A 24,986-nucleotide genomic window follows, 5' to 3' on the forward strand; every position below is an offset into this window, starting at 1 on the left:
AGCCATCATTGGTACCTCACGACTTGATTCGATTATGAGTCAAAATAATAAGATTAGATTATTAAATGATTATCATGATTTTTGAATGCATCTTTCCCCCGATTCAGGGTTATTTTTTCTCATTCCATGGCTACCTTTATACTACTATACACTCCATTCAGTATCCATTACACCAAGTAACCATACAAATTTATCTCTATTATCTTTTATTTATGTCTGTCCATGAATAAATCCAACACATATCAAACATATTATGTTAAATTTTTTCCATTGAATCTACAGGTAAAACATGTTAGCAAAAGTTAGGAACAACAGCCGGTGGCTTTTTCTCCTCCTCCAACCTGGGCTGGGAATGCATGAGGTGCTGTCACCTGATGTAGTATTACTATTAGGGCTGCACTTCAAATAACTGTCTTCAGTACTTCGAAGACCTCCTCAATCCTACAGACACATCTTTCGAAGAGGAAGCAGAGTCTAGGGACTTGGGGATGGACTAGGGAGTAGGGATGGGAATTGAAAGTAGGGATGAGAATCAAAACCCAGTTCTTCACTCAGGAACAGATTCGAATTTTTCCAAAGCCACCGGTCTTGTCAACATCTTTATTGGTGCTGACAGGTGCTGGCCAGCTCACTGACTACAAACAATGTCATACATGTGCGACTCTTTGGTGCCGGAAGAGGCGATCCAGATTATGGCTACATGATCCAGATCATGACTATATTTTACTTAGAAACATGACAATGGCAAAAGCTCTAATATCTGTATTGAAAAGACCAGTACCAGCAATACATCATAGGACAGACCTTTATCTTGTGCAGAGGAGTACGTAGCCTAATCACGACTCTGCACCGTGTTTCTTACATGAATGGAGTAGAGAACTTGCTGGAAGTCTGCCTAATGTGCAAATTATTTCAATTCAGTCCAGTCCTCACATTAATAGAACAACTTCCTGCTTCCTGTGGATGTCAGAGAGTTCATCACTGACCAACTGTGAGTTTTCTTCCTTCTGGTGAAAATATTCCTGCTGCTTTTCTGGAAGCTGTTAGCTGTTCGTTAAATTAGCAGTTAGCACACCAGTAGCCACAGGTGTGTATATGTGCTTCATGAAGACTATAGTCGGTCCTACTATACGCAAGTATAAATCCAACTTTATGGTGGGCGAGGGAGTCGTATTTTGCGATGTGTGTTCTGTGTGCGCATCGGGCCATGCGTGAGCAGAGAGCAGAGGAGAAATGCGAAACACAACTGCTTACTCTCCCACTGATTTTAATTGGGGCGTTTTGCAACGAACATAAAGACTTTCAGTGTGTAGTACATGTTTCGAAGGCTGGCCGGAGATCGGACCACCGGGCTCTCTCTGAGGGGAGGGGGAGATAAGCCTTGGGGAGGGCAAAAGCCTTGATGAAGAAAGGACGATGCCTGACCAAGGCTCCGTCGAGCATGAACTACACAGCACTGACAGTTTAGTATGAATTAAAGGAATTTTTAAACAAAGTAGTTTTCAAGACTGCATATTGATAGCGGATCTATTTTCTGACCCAGAGTGCGGTCATGACTGGTTTTGAATGAGGGATTTATAGCAGGCAGCTGCTCTCCCATCTTTCTGGTTCTTTCATCTTTCAGATTTCACACAACAGCTGATTGATCAGAGTGATCAGCTGATAGACAGATGAATTACCTTACACTGATCTGTAAAGTCAAATAAAAGAGCTACATTCAAAACTTCAATGATTTCTAAACAGGATTGTTTTATTCTATGAAGTCTAGAAGTGAGCTGCAGTACAAAGCTGGGGAACAAAACTCTTGACACTGCAACATGTGAAACCGGTTCAGCAGGTCTGAACTGTGCGGGCTGGGACTTTTAAATAGTTGTTTTAACCTCATAGTAAAGAGTCTATATTGGCATCACAGTGTAAACATTCTTGCCTTCTTTCCAAGTGCATGTGCTGCTTTGCACACAATGGCAGCATGCATGTGTTTGACACGACAGTGGTGCAAAGAGAAGGCAAAAATATTTATGGCTTTTTCCCTTCATTTGTTCCTCTGCAAGGCATGACGGGAAACTAAAAATAAAAGCGCAAAATTCATGCGGTCAAAAGAACCTTCTTTAGCCGAAATAGGTAGAAATGATTATATTTTCTGTTTTTTACATATTAGACATTAAAACTAGTTTTAATGAAAATGAAAGTTATTGAATAGTTTTAATTCATATTTTGCCAAATGACCATCTTGACCATTGTTGTTTTTTGAACAAAATATGACAAAATATAGATTCATCACAAATATATATTCATCACTACAGATTTGAACTGAATGTAAAGTCAACAGTGACCATTTCTGTGAGGTCAAAAGCCTTGGCTGAGTGTGATATGAAAATCCACAGGGCATTTAGTGAGGCGATTAGATAGGGTTGGGGGTAACCTGGGAATTCCAGCCACAGTTCAGGTTTAGGGTTTATTTTATGTATTTTTTTATTTTTTATTATTGGATGACTTCATGTAAACATCTATAGAGTATAAATATTCAGTCATATAATACTTGAATTTGATTTTATTTGACCTACTGGGGGGTGGACGAGATCCTCAAAACTCTGGATGCTGTGGGGCTGTCTTGGTTGACACACCTCTGCAGCATTGCGTGGACAGTGCTACTGGTCTGCAGACTGGGGGTGGTGGTCCCCCTCTTCAACTGGAGGTTGTGTTCCAATTCCAGAGGAATCACACTTCTCAGCCTTCTCTGGTAGGGTCTATTCTGGGGTCCTGGATAGGAGGGTCTGTTGGGTAATTGAAACTTGGATTGAAGCGGAGCAGTGTGGTTTTTTTGGCACATTCATGAGACAGTGGACCAGTTCTAAACCCTCTTCAGGGTAATGGAGAGGGCATGGAAGCTTTCCCAACCAGTCTACATGTGTTTTGTGGACTGGGAAAAGGCATCCGACCTTTCCCCCAGGCTGTCCTGTTGGGGGTGCTCTGGGAGTATGGAGACCCCCTCGTACCAGCTATCCATTCCCTGTACGACTGGTACCAGAGCTTGGTTTGCATTTCTGGCTGTAAGTCAGATTAGTTTCCAGTGAGGGTTGGACTCCATCAAGGCAGCCCTTGGTCACTGATTCTGTTCATAACTTTCACAGACAGAGTTTCTAGGTGCAGCGGAGGTGTTAAGGGGATGCAGATCAGTGGTCTCACGATTGGGTCTCTGCTTTTTGCTTTAGCTGAATGTGAAACAGCTGGGTTGAGAATCAGCACCTCCAAATCTGAGACCATGGTCCTCACCCAGAAAAGTGTGGACTGTCTTCAGTTTGGGAATGAGGTCCCGCCCCAAGAGCGTTGTTCATAAAGAACGATTTTAAAAAGCGGGGGATTGGCAGGTGGATCGGTGCCGGCAGACGCTGCGGGGGTCCGTCGTGGTGAAGAAGAAGCTAAGTCAAAAGGTGAAGCTCTCAGTTTACCGGTCAATCTATGTTCTTACCCTCACCTATGGTCCCGAGCTGTGGGTAGTGACTGAAAAATGAGATTACAAATACAAGCAGCTGTAATTAGATACCTTCACAAGCTAGCCGGGCTCTCCCTTAGAGAAGGTTGGTTATCCTGGAGGAGCAGCCCCAGTGAAACGAAGTGAAGGGAAATGGATGGATGGATGGATGGATGGAAGGAAGGAAGGAAGGAAGGAAGGAAGGAAGGAAGGAAGGAAGGAAGGAAGGAAGGAAGGAAGGAAACAACAGTGGTGGGAATACCACAAGATAAAATAACAATGTGTCAATAACTTGTCATGTGTTAGGTGTTGTCTTGGTTTGATGATGTCAAAATGTGAACAGTTTGAGGAAGAGGACTGTTTAGATACAAGTAATCAGTAAACCAGGACAATTTGTGGTGCATTCATGGTTCAGACACTTCATTAGCCTGTTTTGTGGTTAATCACCTTGCTGTAGTACAGCATGCTGTACAACTAGTAACATTTAAAAGTTGTACATGTGCATTCAGAATGCATTTAGGTTCATTCTGACATACAAAAAGCCAAATATCCTTGACTTTCTTTAGGTTGTCAATACATGAGCTTAATTTGATCCGATGTTAATACTTTAATAGTTCCTGAACTTTACAGCCTTAGGTATGATTCACTACTACATTAGATACATTTACTTGAAGTAGTGTTTAGTTTAGCTAATTCTAAACTATATACATAAATAATTAAAAAGGGAGAAAAAAAACATTTTATAAAAAATAGCTACCATAACAAACAAGACCTAAAACACAAGCTTTGAGATCAAACTTCAGTGTACATCATGTTGGACACATCAGCCCTAAAAGATTTTTTGCACCCTCAAGGACCTGCTGTCAAACCGTGAGTAAATTATTCTGAGCATTTCAAACTCATAACCTTGATGCTCACTCACAGAAGAGGTGAAGACCACCACATGAGAGCAGACCTAATCTGACACCCTCAAACTCAACACACCACTCAGGCAACAGTGGTGTGGTTCCAAGCAACAGCACCAGGTGAACAGTTTCTGAGACAAGCAAAGTACTGAGTATCTGTTTGAACTTTGGGAGCTTAAAGCCCCTGTGCATTTTTTTATTCCTTTTTTTTCTTTTTTTTATCAGTTAATTATGACTTGTGTTATTTTTTGCAAAGGAAAATCTAAATATCTCTGTTTATCCTTTTTTGTAAAGTTTAAGCGTTTACCCCAGTTTTCCAGAATTGATGGTGATGTCCTCAAAACATCTGAACAAAGTTTGTAGAGTTGTAAACATCTGCTTCTTGCAGGATCTGAAGTTGAACTGCAGAGTATCACAATTGTTATATGGAAAAATGATACATGTCAGAATGATGGCTTATTTAGATTTGTGAGGTTTTCTGTAAATCTTGAACCCTGTAAGCCATTATGTTCCCAAACATTGATCATTGACTGTTTTAAAGTCATTTATAGTCATTTTATTCTGAAATTCAGATTTTTTGTCACTGTAAACATTTCATAGAGTTGTTCTTTGTCTTTTAAGTAGACAAAGGGTCTTCTTTGTATTATTATTCATAAGATAATAAGAATATCTCATGCAGTGATGTATCCCCTCAAAGTTATTGTTTACAAGTGATGTATGTATCCCTCTGGCTTCCAGGCCCCAAAAACATCCAAGCTCCACATCTGTTTCTTTGTAAAGAAGACAGTTTAATGGCATGTGGCAGGAGTCACATTTTCTTTTTCCTTCATTTAAAAACTTTATTTTCTCATACTTTCCACTGTCTGCTGCCCAAAGAAAGCATGAAAGATGCTAAAAAAAATGCTAAAAAAACCAAACTATGGAATCACACATCTATTCAACACACACAAACACAAAACCATTTCCCGTTTGACAGTCTACCAGCGAGCCTGAAAAAGATCTGAGATTTTCCAGTGATTTCTGTACAGGTAGCCGGCAATATGATTGTCATCATAACAATGCCTCGCTCCAGTGAGTGTCATCAACATGCCAGTTGCCTGGGCGCCAATTTTTTTGTGGCTCTCCAGACTGCCTCATATGGCCCTCTTCAGGCTAAGGACTTTGTTCCATCCATGTTCTCCGAATGCAGACACCTCTCATGTCACTGTTCTTGGCTCGATGATTGTATATTTGCTCAGAGAACTGACACTTTATGGTCATTCAGGACTCTGCCAAATAGCAGGTTCGTTTCAACATGAGCTTCTCTTCCATGGGGGTATTATTGCCTGATGAGACTGTTCCATGCCAAGAAGGGTTTTTACAAGGGGAAAGGGGTATCAATTATTACACTTAGGATACAGAGGGTGATACGAGTATGCGTTCATCATGATGAGACATGTATGAGTGGAAGAGAAAAGGGAGAAGAGAGAATAGTATTGATATTTGAACATAGCTATTTAATGATAGAACCTTGGCCATGTGCGAGGGACAGAAATGTTCACATCATTTTTCACAAGTCAAGGCTCTCTTAGTTGAAATGAGTAATCTGCCATGCAAAGCCTGCCATCTAGTCGGCTTAGCACTTTGCATAGCATTGTCTACATTATGATATCAAGGAATTTAAGATCCATCCCTCTCCCTTATCTACCAGCAATTTGTAAAAGCACTGATCTTTAAATGGACAAATACTCTGTCCCTTTCCACTGGTCAATATCTTTGCTTTATTGAATTCAGAAAACCTGTTCATGGACATGAACATGTATTAAAAGTAGTAAAGATGCCCCCAATATGAAAAATAACTTCTGGTACATAATAGAGTATGTTCCAAAATCCATCTAGACTGAGTTGTAAGAGAAGTTTTCTAAACTAATACAGCAGTTTGTAGCATTTTTTTCTTCCAGAATGTAGAGAGGATGGCCAAGAGTAGTAATGTTATTATAATTAATTTTAATCTTATTTTAAATATGATATATAAGTTTTAGAACTACATAAAAAAATCACAATATCTTAATTTGTTTTTCTGATACTTACAGGTCCAATTAATATTTCTAACATTACGAAAACAAAGAACTGTTACCTATTTTCCAATAAACACACCCAGTAAAACTGTTGTTTCCTATGGGAAAAAAGCCAGCCGTTTGTCTAAACACCATGTTCAGTTACAGTGTCATTTGAACGTATTCAATTAATACTATTTGCACAAGGCAACAACAAGCTAACGTTAAGACCGCTTTGTTGCTAAGCTCGTTGCAGTTTGCTGCTTTCTTTGTCAAGTTTTTATACCAAAAAAGTGGATTGGCATCAGGTGATCTTGCCAGGGCCACCATGTTTTTTTAATATATGTACGTTTGTGTGACGATACGGGCTGCATGGTGGTGTGGTGGTTAGCACCGCAGCCTCACAGCAAGAAGGTCGCCGGTTTGAGCCTCGGCTGGGGGGAGGTTTGAACCTGGGGGGTGGTGGCCTTTCTGTGTGGAGTTTGCATGTTCTCCCTGTGTATGTGTGGATTCTCTCTGGGTTCTCCAGCTTCCTCCCACTGTCCAAAGCCATGCATTTTAGGTTAATTGGTTACTCTACCTACTCTACCTAGTGTGTGAATGGTTGTTTGTCCATATATGTTGGCCCTGCGACAGGCTGGTGACCTGTTCAGGGTGTACCCTGCCTCTCACCTGTTAGAATGCTGGGATGGTTTCCAGCTTACCCGCAACCCGTAATGGACTAAGCGGTCAAGATAATGAATGAATGAGCGTGATGATACGTTGCTCTTACGTAATAAACATTGTTTATGAGTCTCAATTTGCAAGTCTGAGTCCAGTCTTAAGTTTTTTGCATGCGAGTCCAACTTGGGTCTGAAGTCGCAGTATAATTCAACTCAAGTGTGACTCAAGTCTGAGTCCTAGACTTGAGCCTCTGTCTCCCTGGTGAGGGAAACATCTACATTTGAGTGTTAAATTGTGTCCTCCATATCAAATCAGAAGTAATAGTCTGAGATTAGTTAAGTGCTTTGGAAAATTTTGGAATTTTAAGGTTCAAAAAGGTTAATTAAACTAATGCTTAACAGATTTCTGACACTTTTGATAAATATTCCATCTGAAAGAAAATAAGTCAGTAACAACCATCAGTATGCACATTGCATATGATTTGAGCCACATAGACTAATGAAAGCTAGCATGCCATGCTGTCTAGTTAAAATGATCTTCCTTCAGGCTGCATGGCATTAACTGGGACAAATATAAAAACAAAACCCACACTGTTAATCGTTGAACATGAAAGATGAGTGTCTTTGATGTTTATATCCAGCTTCATATTCCAATTTGGCCTCTGGACATCAAGCCCCTTTGACTTACTGTATTATCTTATCTAATGCTTCATTAAGCGTTTTGTAGACGATTAAAACTGCCAAGCCTGAAAGCTACCAAGAATCCACATCTGATGATAATTATATAGGTTGTTGTCTCTAAACATGGTTATTACACATCTCTGTGCCATTGATCTTTTTTCTATATTGTGAACTGTGGTGTCGGATACACTCACTGGCATCTTTAACAAGTACACCTGGTTACCGCTTATAACACAATTAGCTAATCAGCCAATCACATGGCAGCAACTCAACACATTTAGTCATGTTAGACATGGTCAAGACGACTTGCTGTTCAAACTGAGCATCAGTATGAGGAAGAAAGATTTAAGTAACTTGATTGTTGGTGCCAGACAGGCTGGTCTGAGTATTTCAGAAAGTGCTGCTCTATTAGGATTTTCACACACAACCATCTCTAGGGTTCACAGAGAATGGTCTGAAAAAGAGAAAATATGCAGTGATTGGCAATTGATGAAAATGCCTTATTGACTTCAGAGGTCAGAGGAAAATGGGCAGACATGTTTTTTGTAGGCAACAGGGACTGGACCAAGGTATGCAGAATACCATCTCTGAACACAACATGTCCAGCATTAAATCAGATGGGCTACAGCAGCAGAAGACCACACCGGGTGACTCCTGTCAGCTAAGAACAGGAAACTGAGGCTACAATTAACACAGACTCACCAACATTGGACAATAGAAGATGGAAAAATGTTGCCTGGTCTGATGAGTCTCCATTTCAGCTTCACATTCAGATGGTAGGCTCAGAATTTAATGGAAACAACATGAAAGCATGGATCCATCCTACCTATCAACAGTCCAGGCTGCTGGTGTGGGGTATTTTCTTGGCACACTTTGGGTTCCTTGGTACCAACTAAGCATTGTTTAAACTCCACAACCTTCCTGAGATTTTCCACAGCTTGCAGAGGTACAAAAATTCCAAACAATAAAACCCTGACTGAAGATCTGGAACAGGCAAAAATGGACAAGGCCAACAACAAACACTTCTTTCAGATCCTGAAATGTATTAGATTTGGCTGTACAATATCACTGGAAAGCAGATGAACCGGCCCTGACAAAAGACCCAATCCAAGCTTTAAAGGAGGCAGCAATCAGTCCCAGGTGAGCCATCAGATCAGCAACTGGAAGCTACACCCACAGAAGGCAGATTTCATTTCGCTAGAGCAGTGGTTCCCAACTTATCGTCCTTGGTGACCCCCGTCATGCAAATACTAACAATTTCACCCGGGGCTGAAAACCATGCTTGGTTTTATCCTTTCAAAACTGAGATTCTCACCATAAATAATGTATTCTGGCTGAGTCCTGTCTTTCGATTAAGTTAAGATTAAGTTAAAGTTAAATTAAGAACATATAGGTTTACTTTTTTTTCTTAATATAGGGACTATGTGTGGACATTAATCACAATGGCTCTGAAAAATCAAAGCCTCTGGGGCCAAAACCAAACCTCTATTACAGGTTGGAAACCACTACAATAGAGCAGCTTTGGCACGTGGTGGAACGGGAGAGTCTCATCATGGATGTGCAGCTGACAAATCTGCAGCAACTGTGTGATGCTGTCATGTCAATAAGGAGCAAAATGACACCAAGAAGGAACCTGGTACCAGCAAGGTGGTCAGGAGTGTAAATACTTTATACAGTGATAGTTTACAGTCCTTACATTTAGATAACAATAATGGTCTAAATGACATTAGTATGAAAGTAATAGAGCTATTAATTTACAGAATATGACTGGTTCTTCTCCCTGTATGGGCATCTCATTTATAAAAACTTACATAACTTTATAAATGTTATGTAATGTTGAATCTGAACTTCTGTTGACTTGTCATTTATTGAAATATGTTTTCAGTGGTCACCTCAGTTCACTTTCCTTTTCTCTTGTGTTGCTGACACCACACAGTTATTTTCAGACATAACTCACCTTGTACACACTGATCAGTGATAACATTATGACTAATACAGAGTCGGTCTTCCTCCTAAATAGTTGAGAATGCTGTTGCCCTATATGTGGGTTGGGTAAGCAATTCATCTCCAGTCATCTTGAGGTAGGTGACAAGTGTCAGGCTGACATCCATATGGTCTCAGATTTCCCCAGTCACATTGCACTCAAAGAAGATCACCGCTTCATCTTTCAGTGGTTTTAATGTTGGGGCTGTTTGTTCATAATTCCTTTGGTTTCAGTTCACATATGCCAGATTCTGTTTGTCTCTGAAGGTACACAATAACCTCATTTGGTCTTGTATTATTCCGGTTTGTGAATGATCCAAACTATTTACTAGTTTTTGCTTCATGCATGTTCACTTGCAAACCTGTTTTTCTCCTGGAGTTTGGGATTATTGGAACAGTTTCTTTATTCTGCTCTTTTGCCTGCCCTTTGTCTTCTGAGGTTGTGTCTCTAAGTGAGAATCTGGAAATAAGTGTAGAGTAGGGGGGCCCAATGTCGGTCCTCGAGGGCCGCTGTCCTTGAATTAAATTAAATAGATCCAACAGCCTATTAAGTTTGGCACAATGACTCATCAATTTGAGTCAGGTGGTTTTGGAGCAGAAACACATCAAAAACCTGCAGGATTGTGGCCCTTAAGGACCAGAGCTGGGCACCTCTGATGTACAAGTTTCTCACTCTAATGTAATTTAATTGGTGAATTTTGTTTATTATTATTATTATTATTATTATTATTATTATTATTATTATTATTATTATTATTATTATTATTATTATTATTATTATTATTATTATTATTATCTTTATTTAACCTCATTTAGATTAAAATTGTCTTGGCCAAGGCAGCAGCCAACTTGTCTGTAAACAGTTATTTGCTTGTCCAGAAGTTGTCAAGATCATTATGAAGAGTGGATTTGAACCCTTATTGTAATAATAATAATAATAATAAATTTTATTTCTTGGAGCCTTTCTACACCCAAGGTCACCGTACACAAAAGGAAGAAGGGAGAGCAACAGATGAGCAGCCACGTATCACCGGCGCCGTCTTGTTTGGTTCTGCAATACAAGACCTTTGGTTCAAATTTACAGTACAGCTGAGTCTAAACTGCTTTTTGATTAATTGTAAGATGTGAAAAGATGAAGTACATCTTGTCACTGACGACAGCATTTCATTCAGTGTCTTGTCTGATTCGCTAATATATGGAACATTCAGGATTATGTGTAGCAGCTGATTTAATTCATAATAAGTTTAATAAAATACCTAAAATGCACCTTCTTGCTCTTTAAGTTCAGTTGATCAGCTGCTCATGATGGTGCCGAGAAAAAAGCGTGAGCTCCGAGGAAATCGGGCCTTTGCTGCTGCTGGTCCCAGATTGTGGAACGACCTGCCTCTGCATATCAGACAAACCTCCTTGCCTGATTTTAAACCTCTTCACTTCGGTTTGCTGCTTTAAAGAGCTTTATAAATAAAGCTGGATTGGATTAGGCCTAAAACGGAAATGCTGTTTTAATGGTTTACTTCTCTTGGAGTAAGTTTTTTTTTTTTTTTTTTTTTTTTTTAAGTTGTTGACTTATTTTTGCTGCATATTGTTATGCTGTTAACCAATCAGGAAGCTTCATGTATTCTTTCTGCGTGAAGGTGCTGTGGTCCTGTTTTTTCCCCAATATTCATTTTACATTAGCTAGTGATAATAATTTGAGATTTAAGTGGGAACGTGCTTCTATGCTAGCCCTGTCATGGACTGATGATCTGTCCTTAATGTACCTCGCCTCTTGCCCAAGGTCCACTTTAGGCTCGCTCAAGCCCAGAGGTGGTTATATAAGATGGATGCTTTTTTTTTTTTTTTCTTTTGCGGTAATCCAAATGTTTTATAAACAGCAAACTGAGAAATGATGGGATTGTTCTTACAGCAAAATAAGCTCTGCTTTTGCCTCAGCAATGAAATTTCCATCTCCATGTCAGCTAGAATTTGGCTGAATGCAAACCAATTTACTTTACAAAAAGCCTTCATGTACATGGGGTGGCTTTTTGTGAGCAATCAGTTCAGGTAGACAAATAGCCCTGAGCTTAGTGTCTCATGCCCATGTGACTATGATTTGATTCAGGATGTCATTTGAGATCCATAACACAGCCTGAATCTGATCATTTCCCTGGTTTGCTTCTCCATGACGACACTCTACCTGAGAGTCAGCCTTGTTGTACACAAGCAAATATTAAAAGGAAAGAGGAAATAAATAACTGGAGAGATGTAATGAATACAGATGCTTTGATGTATCAGATGTTATTACTTCTGCAGAGATGAAAGGCCATAATAAGCAGTTTTTTTCACTATATATATATATATATATATATATATATATATATATATATATATATATATATATGTCTTTAAATGTGTTTTATCATTTGGCAGAAAAGGGCAAGCACTGTAATAGCATTGTCTTTTTAAATTACACAGTGTTTGATCAAAGAGTGCATTGTCCTTTGGGAGCCATGACTAATAGCGCACACTCATTATGACCAACCCAGGACGGGGCTTAGGTTAGAGCTGCTTGAGGGCTGAGCAGAGAAACACTTAGTCACTCATGATTCCTTTGGCTTTGGTCCTGCAGGCTTTGATGACCGGGACACAGATCTATTCCTGTGCGACACCAACACATGCAAGTTTGACGGGGAGTGTCTCAGAATTGGGAACATGGTGACATGCATTTGTGATTTTAAGGTAAGAGCTGTGATGTTTTTTTACTGCTTCTCTGAATTTTCCATTAAAGCAGTTTGCTTTTTTGCTTACCCTGAAAACCAACTGTCTGGTCATAGCTCAGTTTAGCATATATCCATAGACTTGAAAAACTGGACATAGCTACCCACTGGTAGAGTAGAAGCTGGTGTAGAAACACCACAAGAAGCAATCACTGCCAGAATATGTAGGCTGTGCAAGTTTGTATGCAATTATTTGTGTGTGACAATTCTTGTTCCACTTTAGCTAACTGTAAATGTATGTTTTAATCCATACACAAATATAATCTGAACAAATTTAAAAGAACTTTATGAATGTGGACATAATTAGTTAAAGAAATACTAACATTTGAAAATCTTCCCGTGCATACAAACTATGTACTGTATATGCACGCACGTCCTGCTGCACACTGATCAGCTTCTATGTGTATGTCATTTTTGAGACTTTTCACACTCTTTTTCGCTCTTTGTCAATCCGCAAATGGGTGCTGCATTCAAACATGGTTGGAACATTGGACCAACTCAGATTCATGTATTTTCTTCTGTAGTTCTGGCCTGTGGCCCTTTCCTGGAGGTCATCCCCATCTCGTTCTTTCTGCCTTCTTTCCTGTCAAGCTACTTTTAAAAGAAAAGCCCCCGTTCCTTGAAAAACAGAAAAAGTCACTATATATAGTGACTGACACACTGCTCTTGGCTGAGGAAAATGTCCATATGCTATGTGATAGTGGTTTCTAAGTATGCAACATGGCTAAGTAGTTCTTGCAAAACTGTTTTAAGTGAGTGACCAGTAATGGCAACATAGATTCCTTCTATGAAATACAGATTTTTCACAGTGTTATCACTATGGTGTTATAAGCTGGATCCTCTGAAAATAAAGTGCTTCATGGTGGGAGTCCCTCCATGGTATCAGAGTGGGTCTTAGTATGAAAATCGAAATTTTAAAGCATCCTCTATTAGTAGGTCTGGAACCAGAATATGTGACCTGTTTTCTGCATACCCTTATGTTGCAACATATAACCCTGCTTATAATATGTAGAGCTCCCTTTTGTCACTAACATGTAGCACTGACCTACTGAGGCATGGATGAGGAACCTCTCATGGCATCGTTTCATGTTTGGGACCAGAACTTTAGCATGAGATCCTTTGGATACTTTGGGTTGCGATTTGGGACCTTTATTGGTGATCCTTGTGCTGCAGATGTTCAACAAAATTGGGATCCCAGAGGTTCAGAGGCCAAATCAATGCTTTGGGTTTCTTGTATTTTTTCCTGAGCAGTTCTAAAAGGGCAAGGTTATGCAGTTACTTTGGGATGCCACCAGCATGGCAGGGTTATGCTTGGTGTGCTATAATGTTTAGGTGAGGAAGCTGATTAGTGTTGTGTTCTTCCCCAGTCAGTGGGTTCAGTGTTGTTGCTTATCAGTTATAGTATAATAGTGGACACATAATTAGAAGGACTGATGTCTGTTTTCTGGATTAAAAAAAGATATTACCACAAAGTGAAATTTTACATAGTTTAAAGTTCCCTGTGGACCTCTGTCATAATCCTGAACTACTGCACAGCCTCCATGTTCATAAACAAGGCTGTCACCTATGGGACCAAAGATTCGTTAATGGCATAAATCCAGGAAATTTAGCAGTTCTTGATAATGACTCATAGTTAACTTTACAACCAAACCTATAATAACAAAGAGGCAAGCCAGTTAGCTAAGTATTGATTTTGGTATAACGTTTGCAAGCTTTGCTGATGAAGAGCCCTAGATAAATGAAGCCACTGAGATTTAAAGACGTAGCGCATACTCCCATCCGTTGCTTTTATCAGCACGTCATCAGCGCAAGCAGGCACTAGGCAGGCTGACACTCGATTGGCCAGCTTTTATCTCAATTTTGTACTTCCCTGGGAGCAAACGTTAACAGAAGCCTGTAGATAAATGACATTACAGCTCCATTCCTCTTCAGGAGATCTCACACTGATACTACTGTCATGTGCACTGAGACGCTCTCTGTGCTCTCAGGAAAGAGCAGGTCACACCACAATTTCTGGCTTGATACCGTGAGTCTGAGGTTAACTCAGCTATGCATCCTCAGTTTGCGTGTGGAGGGAATCCTGATGTCACCGTCTTTATTTCATCAGGCAGCATAAACATGACCTTCCCAGCCTAGCAAGTGTTGCAATGCCCTAAAGTAATCAATCACTCTCATTCAGTGTCAGATAAATGGGTTCAAGACTTTTCTCCAGTTGACAGTTTATTCAGGACAGTCAGAGGAGACATGAAAGTAGTATAAATTTCCATTCACTTCCTTGGTTCTAACTGAATCTATGGATGCGTGCACACATCCTTTTTCAAACGCACACACAAACCAAAATAAATAAATTAATCCAGAGGAAGAGGCATGCAAGGGGCTTTGTGAAGAGGAAGTGAGTTTGATGTGGTTGAATCAATGGACACTATTCATTGCCAAGATGCATTAGAGTCCCCACACACTCACTCTTGAAAAAAAACAAGACTTTCTTTTGCTACACAGATTCAAACTGCTGCAAAACAACATGCACCTAAAATAACAGGTTTGTACTACAAGACCCTGACTAATCAGGTAACATTTCCTTATAATTCATCTCACAATAGCTGCTGGGGGAAGCTCTTCTCACCAGTTTGGCTATGTTAATGTCAGGTCACATTGCTGATTCCCAAAGGGGTCGTCCACTCTAAAAATATGTGCGTTCACGGCACCATGAAACACTTGAGATAAAACTGTCCACCGACTGGTAAACAGAACATTTAATTGCTCTCAGTATTGATGCTTTGTAAAAAAGTTGTTAAAAATGGGAGTCATTAGAAAGATTTCTTCTAAGGACACATAAAACACACACCTGTGTTCCACTTAAGCATGCACAGAGGACATGATTAATGTAGATGAATTCACTTTAAACAGAGAATCTGTAAGAGTAGAAAATATCCTCAAACATATAGCACTTATTTATATTGTATATAGGATTTAGTATCTCATTAATTTCCTATTTTATTATTATTTTTTAAACTAGATTGTGTGAAGTGCTTAAGGACACTTAGTTTCTTGCAGTAGACAGAGGCTAGAACTCGCTCAGTTTGGAGAAGCTGGGAGTGGGACTTTGAGGGTAGCTTAGCAAGTAGCGTCTCAAAACTGGGACAAGAGAAAAGGGAATTTTTGTCCTCTAAATAACTTAAGCCTATTAAACATAGTGGTTCAAGTGAACACTGTATTGGGATTTTTTAACAGTGTCACTTTGGCATCAAACAAGTATCTATACTAGTAGAATACTTTCTTAAATTGAGTTGCACAGGTAGTGCACAGCCACTGAAGGAGCAACCATTGCCCAGTAAGTCATAGGCTACATTGGAGCTGATTTTGAGTTGTTTCTAAAAGCATGCTGGCTTTACACAATTCTTACAGAAGATTTTCCAGATGAATGGGAGGTAGATGCTAACACAGCCACTTTAAGTGATGTGTTGGGCCATTTATGTCAGGATCGCTTATAACTTAATTCTGTTGGGGAGAAATGTTAGTAACACTTTACAATAAGGGCCACAAACTTGGCTTAGTTACTCAACAACTAATGAGGAACAAATCAGGGAATAATGATAAATTAATGATTACCTAAGCTTTGCATTTCAGTTATCCCGGATAGATTGGCTAATGATTATTGAATGATTATTTAATGGACAGTTTGTCCTAAAATGACAAACGGGGACTAATTATTCATTAACGATGTAATAGCTAATTATTAATTTTTCCTAAATGAGAAGTATCTTACCTGTTGTTTGGTGAGTGGTTCAGATTAACCAGTTGGACAACAGCACCAAATCCATAACAACCTCTTTCTACTATTTGCATAAAGACCAATCTTGATCAAGCATAGTTCTGAAAACTCAGAATGAGTACTTAATAAATAACTAATCATTACCTCATCTTTAACTTAGTTCTAGTAAACCTTTTTGGATCACTGCTAAAATGACTACTTAATAAGTAACAAATCATTAACTCATAATTAATTATGACCACTGTTTGCAGATAGAGTACAGAGAAAACTGATCTCTCTGAAAACTCGGGACTTGCTGGACTTTCTGGTCCCTATTGTCCGAACCCAATTCTATGCCCATGTGGAAGCCCTTATTTTAAAATGATACCAAGAGGTGTTCTTAGCTGGATTTGACACATGTGTACAACAACCTCACTGCAGACTTACATATTTAAAATGTCCAGATGTAGCTAATTTCACCAAGATGCAAACACAGTTTGATTTCTATATAATTACGTTGGCCAGCCAGCGATATGTCATCAATTCCACTCAGATAACATTTCAAAAAGCAACTAAAATATTTTTTATTCCTCAGTTCAGTCAGACATTTAAATAAAAAACAATCTGTTCTTAGAACAAAAATAGGCTACACAGCTTTCTGTATATTGACCTGTAAAATGTTCATGTCATGTCAAGAAATATTTGTTTTTGTGGACATTTAAGCAGGAAATAGTGTAAAACTTGAAGATAGAATTTTGTTATAATAGCCTATATAGTCTGATTTGATCATTTTCCTCATCAAAATTAGTTAATACATTTTGGTTAATAAAAAAATCATATTGTATTTTTAGTATTTTATTATTTGTATTAAATGAAAATTTCAAAGAAGAAAATGAACATTTACAACACAAAATAAAAGTTTTTTGTATGAAATGAAATACTTATCTAGTAATAACCTTTTATCCACAAAAACATAAATATTGTAACCGTTACAGCATTTAATCAACATAATTAGCTCATCACGAATTATAATACGCAATAAAGATTGTTTTCAGTGTAAATTATTTAAAATGATTACTTCATAAATGTCTGATTGATATTTCCATCAATGATTTTGAATAGTTTATTACTGAATCCATGCATATGTGTAGATATTGTTACAGCCATGTTTGCTATTGGGAAGCTGCAGCATAGCAATAGGTCAGATCATAAAACTTGTGTAGTTTCCTTTTGTAGTTTCTCATCTTTGTATCTATTGATTTTTCTGCAAGGAACTTCGCCAGAATTGTAAATTAAACCAGTACCTTTTTTTTTATCTTTCTCTCTATTATGTGATCCCTGAAATAATTATTTATACATAGTGCTGGTCCATAGTTCTGGTAAACCCCGTTACTTTTATGATAAGTTTTATGGTCAGAAATACTTTTCCTTCTGGCTGTTTTGAAGAAAAAGAAACTGCTCTAAAGATTTCAGATAATACTGCTGCTAACAAGTCATAGTGTAGTGTGTGTGTCTGTGCGGAAATAATGGGACATTTCAGGCCTGAATAGTGCTTGTTATTTTAACTTGCCATTATTGTTGGAGAGTGACACTGGCAGCACAAATGTTCATACGCAAAGATCCTGACAAATCCTATTATAGTTCAACTTCAGAGGGGGGAAAGTGCACATTTGAGGCAATATTTGCCCATTAAAAGTTTGTAAATAGGTTGTGTGCATTGTGTGTGTCCAAGTGACCACTTGCAGTCATTAGTAATGCAACAAACCTTCTTCGTCACTCACAACGAAGACAGAACTAGCGTCTTGATTTCATGAAAATGGAAAGAGACTTATAAAGCAATTACGCGTTGCAATGTAGGACGCAGCCGCCATACTTGCAGACACCACAGAGTAAAACGGCGACCACTTAAATTGAGGAACAAATAAAGAAATTGGTGGAGAAAAATGTAAGAGCGCTGTTCATTATGGAGAAAAAAATAATCAGACATGGGAACGTTATCTAGACAAAATCCAGACATTAGGCTCAACTGGCCCATACGAGCCTGGGGAACGGTCCTAAAAGTCTAGGATGTGTGCAGCACAGGCAGGTTCCTGCAGCCGGCAGGCCTTGTTTCCGTATGTAGGCAGGCAGATTTAATGCCTCTGGTCACATTTGTAGCTGAACTGTGTGCACTTTGTTTTATATTCCACTGTCCTGCAATTCCAGTCCTCTTTAAAAGCTTTATATTGTTAATCAGTCTGAAAAAACTGCAACTCTAATATTTTAAGGAAATAATCCCCGTATTTCAGGATTATGTTATTTAGAATATATTTCTGTAGTGACTTTTTTTCTTGTTTACCTCAGAAATGTTTGTAATAGCACTGTATATATATATATATATATATATATGTATATGCATTTCCAAAAATACTTTAATTATTCACTTGTTTACTTTTCCCCAACGATCAGTTTCATGTTGCAAAATACATTGATATGTAGCATTTTGAATTTATCACATCAAAGTACATTTCTTTCACAATAAATGAATTCAGTGGTAACTGGTTTGGTAAATTTTAATAACTGTTGTTCAACAATAACACTGGGACACATATTAGTCGGTGCACAACAAACACAAACCTTTTTATTCAGTAACACAATTTTCTGTCCTTCACAAGGAACAACCATGCTTAGTGGTACTGTGCTGCGTAGAACTGTGTATTCGGTGCGTACAACTCCAACCAGCCTCTTATCCTGGGGTGTGTTAGCCATCTGGTCTCCTCCACATCCATGACATCAAGTTCATATCATCCTCCAGAGAAAGCAGACTAGCACACCAGTCCAGCAATGTCTCTAATGTCAAACACGCGTCTGCCCACACCAACAACAATTTAAATAATACATGTTTTACTATGTGCTATGTAAATGCTTATTTACACTTTTACATGGCCTTTTTTTATCATGGAAAAAAAGTCGGTACAAACCTCTGAAGACATCACGGATCTTGGAACGACAGGAAAACGTTGCTAACAGTGAAGTTGCAGAAAAATAAAAGAATGCAAACCAAAGTCATCAATTACTTCACCTTGATATGCAATTAATGATAACTTCCTACTGTGAAAATACTTTGAACAAATAAATATACTCCTTGAAATCTTCTTGAATCAGTGCTGCCTGGCAGCATTGGAAATGTGTTTTATCGGAAAACACAGTTTTTATTTCCAGGTTTGGAAACAAAAAAACCCAGCACCATGTTGCAGTGGTCTGCCATTTTGATCATGAGAATGGCTGTGGCAGGTCAAAACACAACAGGCATTTGGCATCAGTAAAAAATATACTCAAAAAATATTTACTGCAACCGGCTGTTACTACAGTGTTTGTTATGCTTCTTTTGCTCAGGTTGGCTGACTTGGCTTAACACGTGTTGGATGCCATAGCCTGGATGTATGAGAAGCTTCCTAGATGTCATGTTTTTTTTTATGGTGACCTAAATTCACATCATGGTATTCTGAAGTGTCTTTTCATTCCCACATACATTAGTGACGAAAGCATTGTCAGCAGAATGAGTCATTGGACTTTAACCCAGGAGACAAAGGTTCATGTCAAGGTTTTTAGATTCTGTTTTCATTCACTGTGAACTAGCTTATTATAGCATGGCTCTTGGACCATAGCTTAAACTGGAAAAAGTACGAGAGAATAAAAAGGTTTTAGTTTTAATTAAAAGCTTAACAAGTTAAGCAAGGGGATGCAATTCAAAAACCAACATGATGCAATCCAATAGGAAAAGAGTGGCAAACCCCTTGAATGAGTCACCATGCAATGGCTTAAATCCAGACCTTCACAGGTGCAGCTAATAAGCTACATTCATCTGACAGTGGTGGTGCACTACTGGGAAACAGTAGCTAAATCTGCCACTTCTGCTTTCAGGCCGTTGTGTTGGGTTTGACAAGTTGTGAATGTCTCTGAGGAAAAAAGGGGATTTGAATTTCATCTGAAAGAGAGCAATAAGATGACTCATCGTATCAATGTGTCTCACAGAAACTTAAATAGATGAGTAGGACTGAGTAGCATAACTTTCCTTTTGACATTTACTCATTGATCTGTACCACTCAGTCCAGATAGATGTCTTTTATATCTTCCCATCCTAGTTTTTCTACTGAGAGTGATAAAGGTGTTAGGACAGTTGTGACAGGTGTGGACACTAACAGCAGTATTATTACGCTAGCGCCAGCTACATGCTAATAATAGCTGAGACTAGAAACCTACTTTGTAATTGTGGATATATAACATACAGTCTGATATTTGTTTTCAGGAGTAATGCCTGACATTATTCTTCAATAATCCAACTAGCATCATTTACCTGCTTGGGTGAGTCCTAAAGTGATTCAGCTGGCCGTCCCGGAATCACCCGGAGAGTGTGCAGGCTGTTACAACAGTCAAGCTCATGCACCACCCTCATGTCAGTAAGATGAGCGGGAATCAGGGTCATTATGTCTCAAGTATTATTTTCAGGCTGGCAGTATTTTTAGACTTGCTGGTGTTTCTGATGCATCTACATGGAACGCTTTAAGTAAAGTTTACCTGTTAAATTGTATGAAATTGCTCAATTATTGGTTATCTTTATTTATTATCATCATGTACTTTACAATTATATTTTTCTTATATTTTCCCTAGCAAAGATTCTTGATCTCTAATCTGGTTAAATAAAGGTTTATTAAAAACTATAAAAGTTATGGATTTGGTTCACAAAATGAATTAAATTCTAAACAGATTTTCAAGCTTCAGTGTACAACTATATAAAATTTGTATATTCTTTTTATATGTATATATAAATAATTAAAACATAATAAATAGGAATTACCCAGATAAACAATAAAATAAAATTGCTGTCAAAGGCTGAAGTTTAAAATTTTTAATAAAGAAATCTTGTTCCTTTTCATGTACCGTCTTCCACACATTCAGCATCATTTCACACGTTCATCTTGAAAAGTCTTTTACTGAATTCTATATATTTTTAGAGTTTAGGATAATGTTGGTTCTTATTTGGCCTCCAGTATGCTCCCTGCTGGTTGTTTGATGTGGATACCATTGACTGTAATGCCTGACCTCAAATTGCTCTCCCACTTTTCACTGCCGGAAGCTGTCGAATGTTTGCCTTGTGATGGCCTGAATGTTGAAGCTCGCAACACATCAAAGAGGGATGAGAGATAATGTGGGTTCATATGATGTTGATGGGTGGGTGGAAGGGCAGCATGTCCTTCATATTGCACTAAACAAGAACATTTGACAACATTTTGATGCACACTTCTCAAAATCCCACATATGCACACACAGTAACCAATTCCATTTGTTTCCCACTCTCACTCCCCCAGCTTCTTCGCCTCACCCCTCCATTCACACACATCTTCATCTCTGCTCAAACACTAAATAATAAGGAATGTAAAATTAGGAAATATCTACAATTTCACAGAAATACTCACAGAACCAGGTGGAATGGATAGCTTCTGATGCAGACCCCATTCCATATATTTGCATTCATTTATCATCTTGTTATCAAGGGCCATGTGAACAGACTGGAGTTTTTGAATAAAGTTGAATTTATTTCGAAATGCGGGTCTATATATATAACTACACTAAGACTTGGAGAGTAAAAATTTTCACACATACATTACATAAAAAAACTAAGGTGATAAAAAGTTAAATATTATATATATTAGATTATTTATCAGACTCCAAATGGATGAGTTAATGAAGGCATAGGTCTGGTTTTAGCATCGGTAGGGACACAAAAGTTTATGATGCACAATTTTGTTCTATCTAAACAGAATAAAGGAACATTGTTCTTAATGAGTTTGGTTATGAGTGGGAGACATCTTGTTATATTTACTGCACTCAAATCATCGCTTGAATCTTGAAGGAGTATGTGCCTGTTTAGAGACATGAATGCAAAAACAGTGATAAAGCCATCATCATCCTTATAGTTGTAACAATCTTATTTTAAAAAATCCAAATTACAGTTTCATAAAAATTTGTGTTACTAGAGATGAGGCCATTTTTTTACACTATTATTCTAATTTTAATTGAAAAACATGGTAAATGACTATGGACCATCTTTTTCAGGCTCTGTATAATTTTATGTGAAAGCCAGGTAAACATTTCAGTTTGACGTATTATAAATTTGATTGAATTTTATAAATCATGTAGAGCAAGTTACAACTCTGAGTACTAAAGCTCTCCTGTCATGACCCGGCTCCATCCCCTCCTCTGTATGAGCTGCCTGGCAGCTAACACACAATGCAGGCTAAAGAAACTATTATTTTGCTTATTTTGCTTTTGTGTATTTTTTAAATAGCCTCTAAAGGCAAATTTAAGGTTTGATTAACCCCAAAATACTTTTACATTAAAGTGGAATATTTTATTCTTAGTAAAGTCTATATTTATATGCATGTTTAAATAGCATTTCTGCATTAAATCCATACATTATAAATCAAATACAAACCTTCTGAAACATGTAATCCATCCTTACTCTTAATAATTCATTGGTAAAACAACTGATTCACATTAATAATTTAACATGCATGTTATCTAATCATGTGACGTGATCCATGGTGTCAAAGATCCAGCAAAAGATCCTGAACTGTAACATGATCTGTGAGAGTACACAGGAGTCACCTGTATGATGGATGACAAGCAGGAGTGTAATTTTGACCTCAATCTAACACCAACCTGCAGAAGATCAACAAACTAAGACCAACATCAGACTAAACTCAGTGCTCCACTTGGTCATACCAGCAACACCTGCAGTTTTACACAGATTTCTAACCTACACATCAGACACAGAGCACATCTACTCTGGTCTGATTTATTCAGGGTGGAACATTCGTATTGATGCATCGCTTGCAGTGATTTGATCTGAAAGGAGGTGATTGTGTTAAATCAGGATATGATTTCATATTGATCTCTGGCTCCTGGATCATCTTGAATTTAATCTAATTATAGCAGAACTTGTAATACCAGCAAACATTGAATCTAAATTGATATATCATAATCACACTTGTGATTTACATCCCTATAATTTATGAAAATATAAAGTAGCACAGGCCGGTGCTCTGCACTTTTTAACAAAATCAATATTTCTGTTCACCAATGAAACAAAAGCTAAGTTGATATTTTCAGGAGCTGCAACAAAACACCAAATACCAAACTCTGAAAGGACTAAGTTAAGCTCTGTCACAGTGGGCGATGGTGTAGATCACTTTGCTGTAGTAACAACTCAGTAGAAGTAATTAAAACTCAAGGAGATGCAATTTTTAGGGAAAATTCCCATTTTATTTCAGTTTCTGCTTGAATTGATTTAATTTCTAATTATTTATTAATCTCTTATTCTCAAGGCTGACGACATAGTTGAAGCTGTTTCAAATTGGCACCAGTAATGTGGAGTTTTCTCACTTTGTGCTTCATAAGAAGTAAAACTAGAAAACTGTATTACAAATAGACATTTCAACTAAGCAGATTAATTGATTTGTCTTTCCGTTGTTTTGCCAAAACTAAAGCGCCAATTTCTTCAAATGCTTTAATTTGCCGGTGCTGACGTTATCCTGTCATGCATCTTTTTCGAAGCCACAAATACACATAATCTTCCTGCTTATTTCAATGTGTAGGAAAGTATGAGTGCTTCAAATTATGCCCAGTTAGACCTAAAAATCCTGAAATTATTCTACCCATTTGCTGTGGTTGCTTTATTCCATGCCAATAGATTTTTTTTTTTATCCCGCTGAGGTTTTGAGATAGTCATCTGCTCTAACTGGGTGGTGAATGGGATTTTGTAGATGTAGGCATTTTGTTCCACTTCTAAATGTTTTAAAATGCTTCATGTTGAAACAGTTTTTGAACATCTTTGGATTTTCCTGATAAGTTTATTTAAATGCTATTAAGTTTTATAATTTAAATATTTGAAGAATTCCTGCAGAATGATTATAATGGGAGAAGCATATGTCCTCAAAATAGTGAAGGCAGCTCAGCAGGGCCAAGGGCCATTTCTAAGAAAATATTTTGTTTAGTAGTTATTCTCCAGCCTCTTGTCATTTCAGGATAAATGTACTAATTAAAATTAGCGAGAAAAAGTTCACAGGAAACACGTTTCTGAAAATAAACAAAAGATTAAAAGACTGATTCAAAGTCTAACAATGAAAAAAATCTGGGTTTTATGATGGATAAGCTGCAGTGTATTGAGCTTTGGCGGTACGGCAGCTCTGCAATTCCTTTATAAAGCTTCATTTATCCAAACAGTTGGAGCTGCCTGCTACAGTTTGACACCAGTGGAGGAAGATGCTGGTCTTGGGAAGGGATTGTGTCAGCCATCTCTCCTGAAAAACGGAGCATCTGTGTCAGCTCCTCTGTGGCTCTGGCTGGCCTGTCAGACACTATTACAGAGGAAACTGTCTCTGGCGATTCGGCTGGGGAGACTCCGCAGGGACTGGAGAGTGAGGTCCTAATCAAGAGAGGACTGCCAAGCGGTTAAAGAGCAGAAGCACAAGCCAGCCACATCCCAGTCTCTCTCTATCTCTCTCCATCTTCCTGTTGTCACAGCAACTTCCATCTCCTTCACAAAACTGTTGCTGTCTCTTTCTCTCTCGCCCTCCCTCGTTTCTGTCCTCTGCTGCTCCATCTTTGTCTTGTATGGATCTTTTCCTCCATTGTAAGTACTTGACCGGTGTACGTAAACAAGGCAAGGCATCATGGGAAAAGAGTTTGTCACTTACAC

The 24,986-nt window shown here is 38.2% G+C and overlaps 1 protein-coding gene across 1 annotated transcript in view; it reads left to right on the plus strand.

Moving 5' to 3' along the window:
- tmeff2a (transmembrane protein with EGF-like and two follistatin-like domains 2a) overlaps positions 1–24,986 on the plus strand; it is a 159,416-nt gene that overhangs the window by 8,675 nt on the left and 125,755 nt on the right. The window contains exon 2 of the mRNA XM_042001360.1: positions 12,348–12,457. Within this exon, the coding sequence (XP_041857294.1) occupies positions 12,348–12,457 (110 nt within the window). The remainder of the gene's footprint in view (positions 1–12,347; positions 12,458–24,986) is intronic.

Source organism: Melanotaenia boesemani, chromosome 12, assembly GCF_017639745.1.
Source record: "Melanotaenia boesemani isolate fMelBoe1 chromosome 12, fMelBoe1.pri, whole genome shotgun sequence".
NCBI lineage: Eukaryota > Metazoa > Chordata > Actinopteri > Atheriniformes > Melanotaeniidae > Melanotaenia > Melanotaenia boesemani.